At 41.4% G+C, this 13,073-nt stretch overlaps 1 protein-coding gene across 1 annotated transcript; it reads right to left on the bottom strand.

Moving 5' to 3' along the window:
- Nucleotides 1–1,324: 1,324 nt before the first annotated feature.
- LOC124022871 (mitochondrial ubiquitin ligase activator of NFKB 1-like) lies at nt 1,325–7,958 on the bottom strand. Its single transcript, XM_046337561.1, has 5 exons — nt 7,921–7,958; nt 4,851–5,005; nt 3,945–4,153; nt 2,476–2,687; nt 1,325–2,265 (listed from the first exon to the last, which is right to left on the bottom strand). The coding sequence occupies exons 2-5, from the start codon at nt 4,968–4,970 to the stop codon at nt 1,748–1,750; spliced, it is 1,059 nt and encodes a 352-aa protein (XP_046193517.1). The 5' UTR covers nt 4,971–5,005; nt 7,921–7,958; the 3' UTR covers nt 1,325–1,747.
- Between the last annotated feature and the right edge of the window lie 5,115 nt (nt 7,959–13,073).

The following is a 13,073-nucleotide window of genomic DNA, read 5'->3' as shown; positions in this document are numbered from 1 at the left end:
CTCTTCGATACTGCATGGTACTGTCTTACCAAGCTAGTCGGAAGACTTCCAGTTTGGTGTGGCGCCATTTCCGTTCCAATTTTCTGGAAGCTTGCTTCAGAGCTTGGGTATTTTCTGTATACCAGGGAGCTAGTTTCTTATGAGAAATGTTTTTAGTGTTTAGGGGTGCAACTGCATCTAGGGTATTGCGCAAGGGTAAATTGAGTTGCTCAGTTAGGTGGTTAACTGATTTTTCTCCTCTGACGTCCTTGGGTAGACAGAGGAAGTCTGGAAGGACATCAAGGAATCTTTGTGTGGTCTGTGAATTTATAGCACGACTTTTGATGCTCCTTCGTTGGGGTCTGAGCAGATAATTTTTTGCAATTGCAAACGTAATAAAATGGTGGTCCGATAGTCCAGGATTATGAGGAAAAACATTAAGATCCACAACATTTATTCCATGGGACAAAACTAGGTCCAGCGTATGACTGTGACAGTGAGTGGGTCCAGAGACATGTTGGACAAAACCCACTGAGTCGATGATGGCTCCGAAAGCCTTTTGGAGTGGGTCTGTGGACTTTTCCATGTCAATATTATTATTAAAGTCACCAAAAATGTGAATATTATCTGCTATGACTACAACCTGATAGGAATTCAGGGAACTGAATGAGGAACGCTGTATATGCCCCATGAGGCCTGTAAACAGTAGCTATAAAAAGTGATTGAGTAGGCTACATAGATTTCATGACTAGAAGCTCAATAGACGAAAAAGTCATTTTCTTTTTTGTAAATTGAAATTTGCTATCGTAAATGTTAACAACACCTCCGCCTTTGCGGGATGCACAGGGGATATGGTCACTAGTGTAACCAGGAGGTGAGGCCTCATTTAACACAGTAAATTCATCAGGCTTAAGCCATGTTTCAGTCAGGACAATCACATCAATATTATGATCAGTGATTAGTTCATTGACTATAATTGCCTTTGAAGTAAGGGATGTAACATTAAGTAGCCGTTTTTTGAGATGTGAGGTATCATGATCTCTTTCAATAATGACAGGAATGGAGGAGGTCTTTATCCTAGTGAGATTGCTAAGGCGAACACCGCCATGTTTAGTTTTGCCCAACCCAGGTCGAGGCACAGACACGGTCTCAATGGGGATAGTAGAGCTTGATACTTGATACTTTTCTTAAATTATCAAATGTTTCTATCTTGCACATGTTTTATTTCTGTACTTTCACTGCTCATATCAAATTCAATGGCTTATGCAAAACATAAAATATCACTGTTGAAAACATGTATGAAAGGCAGAAGTCACTCTGTCCTGGCAGCAATACATATTTTCACAACTGTGTGGATAGTTACTATACAGATGTAAATGTACACTCCAACTTTGCAAAATAAGTTGAGGATTTGTTTTGTGTTTTTCATTCTTTATTCAAAATGGCTTTGATGTGCTTTAGAGAAACATTGAGGTGAAGACATTCAACTTCTGAGTTGATTCTACAACTCTCTATGGAAAAAGGACATATTTTCCTCAACTGATATAAATCAAATCAACATATGCATAATAACAACAACACAGCATTACAAGTAAGGTTGATCTTTCAATGAAATGTTAAAGCTACAAGTACCACTTAAAATTATACAGTCATTTTCCTGTCACACAAAAAAAGACAAACAAAAAGACAAACAAATACAAAATCCTTTTTCAGTGACATTTTCAGTAACATTAGATTAGTCCAGTTACAATCGCCATGGCATTGTCCATTAGCTGTTATAAAGCGGTACTACCCTCTCTATCGGTGCCCTGCAGATAGGGCACTTCTTTGGCTCTGGAAGTGCCTGGTAGCACTGGTCACAGGCACAGACATGCCCACACTCCAGGAACACACAGGAACGCTCCCGGCTCAGACACACCGTACAGGCACTAGGGGAAACACTGGTCTCCTCTACATTCAGCTCCCTCATCCTCTTCCTCTGATGCTCCTTGAACTCCTCCAGGACGTTCTTCTCCTTTCTCCTCTGTCTGTGGTAAACCCACTGCTTCCACAGGATGAAGAGGAGCGTCGTAGAAGCTACCACACCAAACAACGCAGTCAGGACCCTCCAGACTCTGACGCTGCTCTGCTGCTTCTCCACCAGGGAGTCATAGTCCAGTCGGCTGAGGAAGTACCTCAGGCCCTGCTTGGGAGGTTGGAGCTTCACAAGGTTGTTGTCCAGCACCAGCTCCCCGACCCCGGTCACACTCTCCCCCAGACGCAGCATCTCCTCCGTCTCATGGATACCTATAATAATAACAACAACAACATATGCCACTTAGCTTTTATCCAAAGTGACTTAAAGACGTACATGCATGAATGCATCTTAGTATGGGTGGTCCCAGCAGCAATGTAACCCACAACGCTGTCTTTGCTGGTGCCATGCTCTACTAAAGCAGTGTTGACCTTAGCCCTGGGCTTAACTGAGCAACACAGGACCACACAAAAGGACCATACCTTTAGGGCGCTCCCCGCTGATGAAGTGGCCAATGACATTGGTCAGGGACTGGACCGTGGGGTGAAAGTTCTCGTAAGTGGTCTCGAGGTCTAGCTCCGAGGAGTCCAGGGGACGGATGACCCGGATGGTGGCGGCCATGGCCATGTCGTGGGATGCCAGGTCAAAGGGCACCGTGTTGGTGCGCTGGTGGATGACCTTTTCACTCTCATTCCTGACAGGTAGAAAATATTAGAGATATCTAGAGAGATGTGTATCCACAGAAATATGTGGTGTAGAGCATAACATTATTTTCATACATTTTGCTTGTGTTTACAAATGATTTTGTGTTACCTTGAATGAATAAATAAACATAAGAGGAACAAAAGTTAACTGTTGGGTCATCGTTGGTGTGTGAGTGTCTTTACACACAAACCATACATCCACACAAACTGAGCCTCCTAACAGCCATCAGTAAGAGAGCGTGCAAGAATACATCATAGCAATTCAATGTATAGTTGTGGCCAAAATTTGAGAATGACACTGATATTAACTTTCAGTCTGCTGCCTCAGTTTGTATGATGGCAATTTGCATATACTCCAGAATGTTATGAAGAGTGATCAGTGATTGCAAAGTCCCTCTGTGCCATGCAAATGAAATGAATCCCCCCAAAATTCCACTGCATTTTAGCCCTGCCACAAAAGGACCAGCTGACATCATGTCAGTGATTGTCTCGTTAACACAGGTGTGAGTGTTGACGAGGACCAGGCTGGAGATCACTCTGTCATGCTGATTGAGTTCGAATAACAGACTGAAAGCTTCAAAAGGAGGGTGGTGCTTGGAATCATTGTTCTTCCTCTGTGAACCATGGTTGCCTGCAAGGAAACACATGCCATCATCATTGCTTTGCACCAAAAGGGCTTCACAGGCAAGGATATTGCTGCCAGTAAGATTGCACCTAAATCAAGCATTTATCGGATCATCAAGAACTTCAAGGAGAGCGGTTCAATTGTTGTGAAGAAAGCTTCAGGGCGCCCAAGGAAGTCCAGCAAGCGCCAGGACTTGCTCGGGAAACAAAACATCGATATTTTGGGTCCATGGCCAGGAAACTCCCCAGACCTTAATCCCATTGACAACTTGTGGTCAATCCTCAAGAGGCAGGTGCACAAACAAAACCCCACAAATTCTGACAAACTCCAAGCATTGATTATGCAAGAATGGGCTGCCATCAGTCAGGATGTGGACCAGAAGTTAATTGACAGCATGCCGGGGCGGATAGCAGAGGTCTTGAAAATATTGACTCTTTGCATCAACTTCATGTAATTGTCAATAAAAGCCTTTGACACTTATGAAATGCATGTAATTATACTTCAGTATTCCATAGTAACATCTGACAAAAATATCTAAAGACACTGAAGCAGCAAACTTTGTGGAAATGAATATTTGTGTCATTCTCAAAACTTTTGGCCACAACTATACTTTAGCACCTACCAGAGATGAGTGGTGCGATTCCACACCATCTTCTTCTCCTTTAGAGTTAACCTCTCGATGACCCCTTTGCAGTTATCCACAAACTGGCTGTTCAGGGTTTCTTTCACAGATCTCACAACACCTTCGACCACAGCGTACGGGACACATTTTCCTGGTAGTGCTGTCAGGATGTTCTTCAGATCCTGACCAATAGACACTCTCTTGGCTCCCTGTAAAACATAAAGCATATTGAAGAACAATCAAAAACTTCCAATGATCATTATGATGAAGTGAAATTCTTTCCTGGTAAAACGCAAATGACAGTATGTCTGAACTATTGATAATATCACATTGGATTTCTGAGTGCAGTGCTGCTGTATGCTCTGGTAAATTGCAAACGAAACAATTTAAAAGAGATTGACACTTTTGTATACTTTTTAACCAGTAGTTCAGAAAGTAGTGCTCACAAGCCAAAAGTGGTCCCCCAAAATTGCGCACTATACCATATCTGTGCTCACCGTATCTCGCTCTGCCGTGTGTGTGTGTGTGTCTTGCTAGCTGTCACTGAAATGGCGAGGGGCTAAAGCTCATTGGCTGGAACTCGAATTGATAAGGGGCTGGCCCACGTGGGGGAAAATGGCACTGCGCAGCCTCCAGTAAACTGTCGCTTTCAAACTAGGGATTTCGTGGCTACTTGAGGTAACACAGTAATTCTACTCATAGATTATGTATGTACTGTACGAACTACACATGGACAAATCCAGCTCAAAGCGAGAGGTTTACAAAATACTTACGTCGCCAACGTTCCGGACCATGTCTTTAAACTCCCCTCAAGATGTGTCATTTGTCAATGATTAGCCTAACCACAATCCTACCAGATTTAAAGAGATAAGAAAGATAGATGAGACAAGCCTATAATGTGATTACCTTTAATCTGGCTACTATTGTTGTCCTCCTCCTGTACACAGAGTAGAAGACTGCAGTCAGTGCTGAGCTGGTGGTTAATAGTAGGACTTGAGCTGTGGAGGGTTTCCCAGTAGAATCCATCTTTTCAGAGAACACAAGGGCAGGTGTAACCCCACCTGGATTGGGAGTCAGACGACATTCTATAAAGCTATGCTCATGTGTTAGTTGGACCTTGATGGAATATATGAATGTAATTACACTACAGAATGATACTTGGCCATTTGGTTTGTCAGCCTACTAATCCATATTTACAGAGACTTGACTGACTGCCACCTAGCTGGGTGATTCTTATGAACCATGTATCACATTGAGATACAAAAACCATGATGCATCTGCAAAAATCAACTATCGTTCTGAGGACTAAGATGTGTACTTTTTGGCTAAGTGTCTTATTTTAAATATTTTATTTCCTGAATTGTGTACATTTTCACCCCAATATCTGATTATCGAAATGCGTCCGGATTAAACTCTGGTAATTTTATAAGATTTTACTTTAGAAAAACTTGCTTATTTGAATAAAACACCGAATATTTTGCTGCAGGTTATCCACAAATCATAAAAATTGTATACTAGTTGAAGTTGACATTAAACTGCAATATGTATTACGTGCAAACACAGTGTCTGATGGCATGTGTCTCATTTCCGTAACACTTTTTAAGTTCCTTTAAAAACAAAGTTTTATTCACCCATGATGCATCATCTAGGTGAGTAGTATAAGTGAAGTACATTTATTTGCTTGTATGTCTTCAGAATTAGGTTCTTAGTCTCAAACAGCCCCTTTACCCCCCTTGGCCTTCTCACTAACGAAACGGCTAAAAAGCTCAGAAATTTGAGTCCGATTTAATTTCATGATAATTTTATCATTTAATTAGAAATATTTTTGGTCCACCCACACAGACAGCGTTGTGAAGAAGGTGCAGCAGCACCTCTTCAACCTCAGGAGATGATGCACAATCGAGAGCATCCTGTTGGGCTGTATCACCGCCTGGTACGGCAACTGCTCCGCCCACAACCGTAAGGCTCTCCAGAGGGTAGTGAGGTCTACAGAACGCATCACTGGGGGCAAACTACCTGCCCTCCAGGACACCTACACCACCCGATGTCACAGGAAGGCCGTAAAGATCATCACGGGCAACAACCACATGAGCCACTGCCTGTTCACACCGCTATCATCAAGAAGGCGAGGTCAGTACAGGTGCATCAAAGCAGGGACCGAGAGACTCAGAATAGCTTCTATCTCAAGGCCATCAGACTGTTAAACAGCCACCACTAACATTGAGTGGCTGCTGCCAACATACTGACTCAACTCCAGCCATTTTAATAATGGAAATTTATGTAAAAAAATGTATCACTAGCCACTTTAAACAATACCACTTAATATAATGTTTACATACCCTACATTACTCATCTCATATGTATATACTGTACTCGATACCATCTACTGTATCTTGCCTATGCTGTTCTGTACCATCACCCATTCATATATCTTTATGTACATATCCATCTCTTTACACTTGTGTGTATAACGTAGCAGCTGTGGAATTGTTAGGTTAGATTACTCGTTGGTTACGACTGCATTGTCGGAACTAGAAGCATAAGCATTTCGCTACTCTCACATTAACATCTGCTAACCACATGTGATTTGATTAGATTTTTAGTTTCAGTGTTATGTTTAACTCACATCTTTTCATTAGGGGAGCAAAGTAGAAAATGTATTAGACATTGATTTCATTATTACTTTTTCGGACTTTTGTGGTAATACGAATTTTGTGGAAATTGTCAAGTTTTGAGGGAGCGTGCAATTGGCATCCTGACTGCAGGAATGTCTACCAGAGCTGTTGCCAGAGAATTGAATGTTCAGTTCTCTACCATAAGCCACCTCCATCCTCATTTAAGAGAATTTGGCAGTACGTCCAACCGGCCTCCCGACCATGTGTATGGCGTCGTATGGGTGAGCAGTTTGCTGATTTTAACGTGGTGAACAGGGTGACCCATGGTGGCGGTGGGGTTATGGTATGAGCAAGCATAAGCTAAGGACAACTAACACAATTGAATTTTATCGATGGCACATTGAATGCACAGAGATACCGTGACCAGATCCGAAGGCCCATTGTCATGCCATTCATCCGCCGCCATCACCTCATGTTTCAGCATGATAATGCGCAGCCTCATGTCTCAAGGATCTGTACACAATTTCTGGAAGTTGAAAATGTCCCATTTCCTCTGGCCTGCATACTCCCCAGAAAGGTCACCCATTGAGCATGTTTGGGATGCTCTGGATCAACATGTACGACAGCTTGTTCCATTTCCTGCCAATATCCAGCAACTTCACACAGCCATTGATGAGGAGCGGGACAACATTCCTCAGGCCACAATCAACAGCCTCATCAACTCTATGTGAAGATGTGTCGTGCAGCATGAGGCAAATAAATGGTGGTCACACCATATACTGACTGGTTTTCTGATCCAGCCCTACTTTTTTGTTTTGTAGACATCTATGACCAATCGTGAAATCCATAACTCAGTCAAATCTTTAAATTTTTTTGCATGTTGCCTTTCTATTTTTGTTCAGTATAGATAAGTACAGATCCTAATCTCAGTGATCAAAGAGGACATTTCGTTAAAAATGAAACTGGATCATTTTTGGGTCAAATTTTGTGAGAATGACCCAGCTAAGTATTACTGTAGCTAACGTAATCGAGGAAAAATCTATTTGGGTTGACTGACCTTCTGGAGGCGAGTGGCCATTTCAAATGCTGAGCTAATGACAACAACGCACTCGCCAAAATACAAAACATATTAAAACATTTGGCATCATACAGAATATATTTACTGAACATGAAAACCTGTCAGTAGCTTGCAAGATTGTTGACATTGCGCTAGCTAAGAGGCTCTGTAATTTAGCCCTTCACTGATGTAGATAGTTTGTAAACACACAGATCTCTCACCCAGCAAATTACGTTTATATTTAAAAAAGGATCGATTTCGTTCCAAGATTACATAAATACAGCCACAAGTAGCTAGCACTCACCCTCCACTTTCTCACAGTAAACACTATTTCCGGGTTCCTTTTCTCACTTCAAAATAAAAGTTATTTCAATGTGGTCATTTGACCAGCAGGTGACAGTGTTCAATCATTTATCAAATGAAAAGCTTCTACTTCTGTGGGTTTTATGGGAGACGGCAACCCAAAAAGGTCTATTACTGCTACCAACTGGACAGGGTTGAATAACCAAGGTAGGGAAACTAACTTAATCCACCCAAAATAAATCAATTTAAAAAAACACATTGATGAAACTAAAATCCCAAAACTCCCACTTCTTCCTTCCTTCAAATCTCCATAATAAATAAAAGGTAAAAAATAATAATAATAGCTCCCTTCTCAGGCTCTATTACCTGAGGGTGGTACGGCTTGTGCCAATACTCCATGCAACTCCACCACCGAGAAGTCATTTAGTCCCAGGAACCATTCCACTGCATCCACAGGGATATCTATTTTCCTGGACTTCCTCTCCACCTTGGCAGTGCCATTGATCACCATAGCAATAAAGGCCATGAAGTCCACCTTCTTAACCTTTAACATATCTGGGTCCAGCTGTTGAACGGCAACCCCTGTATCCTTCAGTGAAGGCTCCATGGACTCTTCAGGAGCACCGTTCGTACCCTTAACCCTTTTATACAGCTGCTGCATATGAAATGCTCTGGACAGCCTTGACTTTGGCCACCTCAATCTCTTCCACCCTCGTTGGGCATTCCAAAGACTTGGCTTCATGGTTTCCACCACAACTGCAACATGTCACATTTTCATCACTTTTAAAACACGACATGATCTTTTCCACAACTTGGACGTCTCGGCTTCGCCCTTCTGCAAACATTTGAAACGTGTCCACAAGCTTTACAGTGATCACACTGCATTGGTCTTGGAACAAATGCTCTGACTCCATAGTTTACAAAGCACTTGAGTAGGGAGAGATTCCATATCAAAAGAAGGGTATGGAGAGATCCCATATCAAAAGAAGGGTATGGAGAGATTCCATATCAAAAGAAGAGTAGGGAGAGATTCCATATCAAAAGAAGGGTATGGAGAGATTCCATATCAAAAGAAGAGTAGGGAGAGATTCCATATCAAAAGAAGGGTATGGAGAGATTCCATATCAAAAGAAGGGTATGGAGAGATTCCATATCAAAAGAAGGGTATGGAGAGATTCCATATCAAAAGAAGGGTATGGAGAGATTCCATATCAAAAGAAGGGTATGGAGAGATTCCATATCAAAAGAAGGGTATGGAGAGATTCCATATCAAAAGAAGGGTATGGAGAGATTCCATATCAAAAGAAGAGTAGGGAGAGATTCCATATCAAAAGAAGGGTATGGAGAGATTCCATATCAAAAGAAGGGTATGGAGAGATTCCATATCAAAAGAAGAGTAGGGAGAGATTCCATATCAAAAGAAGGGTAGGGAGAGATTCCATATCAAAAGAAGGGTATGGAGAGATTCCATATCAAAAGAAGGGTATGGAGAGATTCCATATCAAAAGAAGAGTAGGGAGAGATTCCATATCAAAAGAAGGGTATGGAGAGATTCCATATCAAAAGAAGAGTAGGGAGAGATTCCATATCAAAAGAAGAGTAGGGAGAGATTCCATATCAAAAGAAGGGTATGGAGAGATTCCATATCAAAAGAAGGGTATGGAGTAATTCCATATCAAAAGAAGAGTATGGAGAGATTCCACATCGAAAGAAGGGTAGGGAGAGATTCCACATCGAAAGAAGGGTATGGAGTAATTCCATATCAAAAGAAGAGTATGGAGAGATTCCACATTGAAAGAAGGGTAGGGAGAGATTCCACATCGAAAGAAGAGTAGGGTGAGATTCCATATCAAAAGAAGAGTACGGAGAGATTCCACATCAAAAGAAGGGTAGGGAGAGATTCCACATCAAAAGAAGTGTAGGGAGAGATTCCACATCAAAAAAGGAGGGAGAGATTCCATATCAAAAGAAGAGTAGGGATAGATTCCACATCAAAAGAAGAGTAGGGAGAGATTCCACATCAAAAGAAGAGTAGGGAGAGATTCCACATCAAAAGAAGAGTAGGGAGAGATTCCATATCAAAAGAAGAGTAGGGAGAGATTCCACATCAAAAGAAGAGTAGGGAGAGATTCCACATTGAAAGAAGGGTAGGGAGAGATTCCACATCGAAAGAAGAGTAGGGTGAGATTCCATATCAAAAGAAGAGTACGGAGAGATTCCACATCAAAAGAAGGGTAGGGAGAGATTCCACATCAAAAGAAGTGTAGGGAGAGATTCCACATCAAAAGAAGGAGGGAGAGATTCCATATCAAAAGAAGAGTAGGGAGTAATTCCACATCAAAAGAAGGTTATGGAGAGATTCCATATCAAAAGAAGAGTAGGGAGAGATTCCACATCAAAAGAAGGGTAGGGAGAGATTCCACATCAAAAGAAGGTTATGGAGAGATTCCATATCAAAAGAAGAGTAGGGAGAGATTCCACATCAAAAGAAGGGTAGGGAGAGATTCCACATCAAAAGAAGGTTATGGAGAGATTCCATATCAAAAGAAGAGTAGGGAGAGATTCCACATCAAAAGAAGGGTAGGGAGAGATTCCACATCAAAAGAAGGTTATGGAGAGATTCCATATCAAAAGAAGAGTAGGGAGAGATTCCACATCAAAAGAAGGGTAGGGAGAGATTCCACATCAAAAGAAGGTTATGGAGAGATTCCATATCAAAAGAAGAGTAGGGACAGATTCCATATCAAAAGAAGAGTAGGGAGAGATTCCATATCAAAAGAAGGGTAGGGAGAGATTCCATGTCAAAAGAAGAGTATGGAGAGATTCCATATCAAAAGAAGGGTAGGGAGAGATTCCATATCAAAAGAAGGGTATGGAGAGATTCCATATCAAAAGAAGAGTAGGGAGAGATTCCATATCAAAAGAAGGGTATGGAGAGATTCCACATCAAAAGAAGGGTATGGAGTAATTCCATATCAAAAGAAGAGTAGGGAGAGATTCCATATCAAAAGAAGGGTATGGAGAGATTCCATATCAAAAGAAGGGTATGGAGTAATTCCATATCAAAAGAAGAGTATGGAGAGATTCCACATTGAAAGAAGGGTAGGGAGAGATTCCACATCGAAAGAAGGGTATGGAGTAATTCCATATCAAAAGAAGAGTATGGAGAGATTCCACATTGAAAGAAGGGTAGGGAGAGATTCCACATCGAAAGAAGAGTAGGGTGAGATTCCATATCAAAAGAAGAGTACGGAGAGATTCCACATCAAAAGAAGGGTAGGGAGAGATTCCACATCAAAAGAAGTGTAGGGAGAGATTCCACATCAAAAGAAGGAGGGAGAGATTCCATATCAAAAGAAGAGTAGGGATAGATTCCACATCAAAAGAAGAGTAGGGAGAGATTCCACATCAAAAGAAGAGTAGGGAGAGATTCCACATCAAAAGAAGAGTAGGGAGAGATTCCATATCAAAAGAAGAGTAGGGAGAGATTCCACATCAAAAGAAGAGTAGGGAGAGATTCCACATTGAAAGAAGGGTAGGGAGAGATTCCACATCGAAAGAAGAGTAGGGTGAGATTCCATATCAAAAGAAGAGTACGGAGAGATTCCACATCAAAAGAAGGGTAGGGAGAGATTCCACATCAAAAGAAGTGTAGGGAGAGATTCCACATCAAAAGAAGGAGGAGAGATTCCATATCAAAAGAAGAGTAGGGAGTAATTCCACATCAAAAGAAGGTTATGGAGAGATTCCATATCAAAAGAAGAGTAGGGAGAGATTCCACATCAAAAGAAGGGTAGGGAGAGATTCCACATCAAAAGAAGGTTATGGAGAGATTCCATATCAAAAGAAGAGTAGGGAGAGATTCCACATCAAAAGAAGGGTAGGGAGAGATTCCACATCAAAAGAAGGTTATGGAGAGATTCCATATCAAAAGAAGAGTAGGGAGAGATTCCACATCGAAAGAAGGGTAGGGAGAGATTCCACATCGAAAGAAGGGTATGGAGTAATTCCATATCAAAAGAAGAGTATGGAGAGATTCCACATTGAAAGAAGGGTAGGGAGAGATTCCACATCGAAAGAAGAGTAGGGTGAGATTCCATATCAAAAGAAGAGTACGGAGAGATTCCACATCAAAAGAAGGGTAGGGAGAGATTCCACATCAAAAGAAGTGTAGGGAGAGATTCCACATCAAAAGAAGGAGGGAGAGATTCCATATCAAAAGAAGAGTAGGGATAGATTCCACATCAAAAGAAGAGTAGGGAGAGATTCCACATCAAAAGAAGAGTAGGGAGAGATTCCACATCAAAAGAAGAGTAGGGAGAGATTCCATATCAAAAGAAGAGTAGGGAGAGATTCCACATCAAAAGAAGAGTAGGGAGAGATTCCACATTGAAAGAAGGGTAGGGAGAGATTCCACATCGAAAGAAGAGTAGGGTGAGATTCCATATCAAAAGAAGAGTACGGAGAGATTCCACATCAAAAGAAGGGTAGGGAGAGATTCCACATCAAAAGAAGTGTAGGGAGAGATTCCACATCAAAAGAAGGAGGGAGAGATTCCATATCAAAAGAAGAGTAGGGAGTAATTCCACATCAAAAGAAGGTTATGGAGAGATTCCATATCAAAAGAAGAGTAGGGAGAGATTCCACATCAAAAGAAGGGTAGGGAGAGATTCCACATCAAAAGAAGGTTATGGAGAGATTCCATATCAAAAGAAGAGTAGGGAGAGATTCCACATCAAAAGAAGGGTAGGGAGAGATTCCACATCAAAAGAAGGTTATGGAGAGATTCCATATCAAAAGAAGAGTAGGGAGAGATTCCACATCAAAAGAAGGGTAGGGAGAGATTCCACATCAAAAGAAGGTTATGGAGAGATTCCATATCAAAAGAAGAGTAGGGAGAGATTCCACATCAAAAGAAGGGTAGGGAGAGATTCCACATCAAAAGAAGGTTATGGAGAGATTCCATATCAAAAGAAGAGTAGGGACAGATTCCATATCAAAAGAAGAGTAGGGAGAGATTCCATATCAAAAGAAGGGTAGGGAGAGATTCCATGTCAAAAGAAGAGTATGGAGAGATTCCATATCAAAAGAAGGTAGGGAGAGATTCCATATCAAAAGAAGGGTATGGAGAGATTCCATATCAAAAGAAGAGTA

The sequence above is a fragment of the Oncorhynchus gorbuscha genome, linkage group LG03, assembly GCF_021184085.1.
Source record: "Oncorhynchus gorbuscha isolate QuinsamMale2020 ecotype Even-year linkage group LG03, OgorEven_v1.0, whole genome shotgun sequence".
NCBI classification, from domain to species: Eukaryota; Metazoa; Chordata; class Actinopteri; order Salmoniformes; family Salmonidae; genus Oncorhynchus; species Oncorhynchus gorbuscha.
Note: the sequence above shows the minus strand (reverse complement) of the source record. Positions and strands in the feature narration are given on the sequence as shown.

Coding starts and splice junctions, on each gene's coding strand:
- LOC124022871 (XM_046337561.1), bottom strand. CDS start 4,970: ATGGATTCTACTGGGAAACCCTCCACAGCTCAAGTCCTACTATTAACC. Junction 4,154..4,850: donor CAATAGTAGCCAGATTAAAG/GTAATCACATTA, acceptor TATGTTTTACAG/GGAGCCAAGAGAGTGTCTAT. Junction 2,688..3,944: donor AATCGCACCACTCATCTCTG/GTAGGTGCTAAA, acceptor TCTACCTGTCAG/GAATGAGAGTGAAAAGGTCA.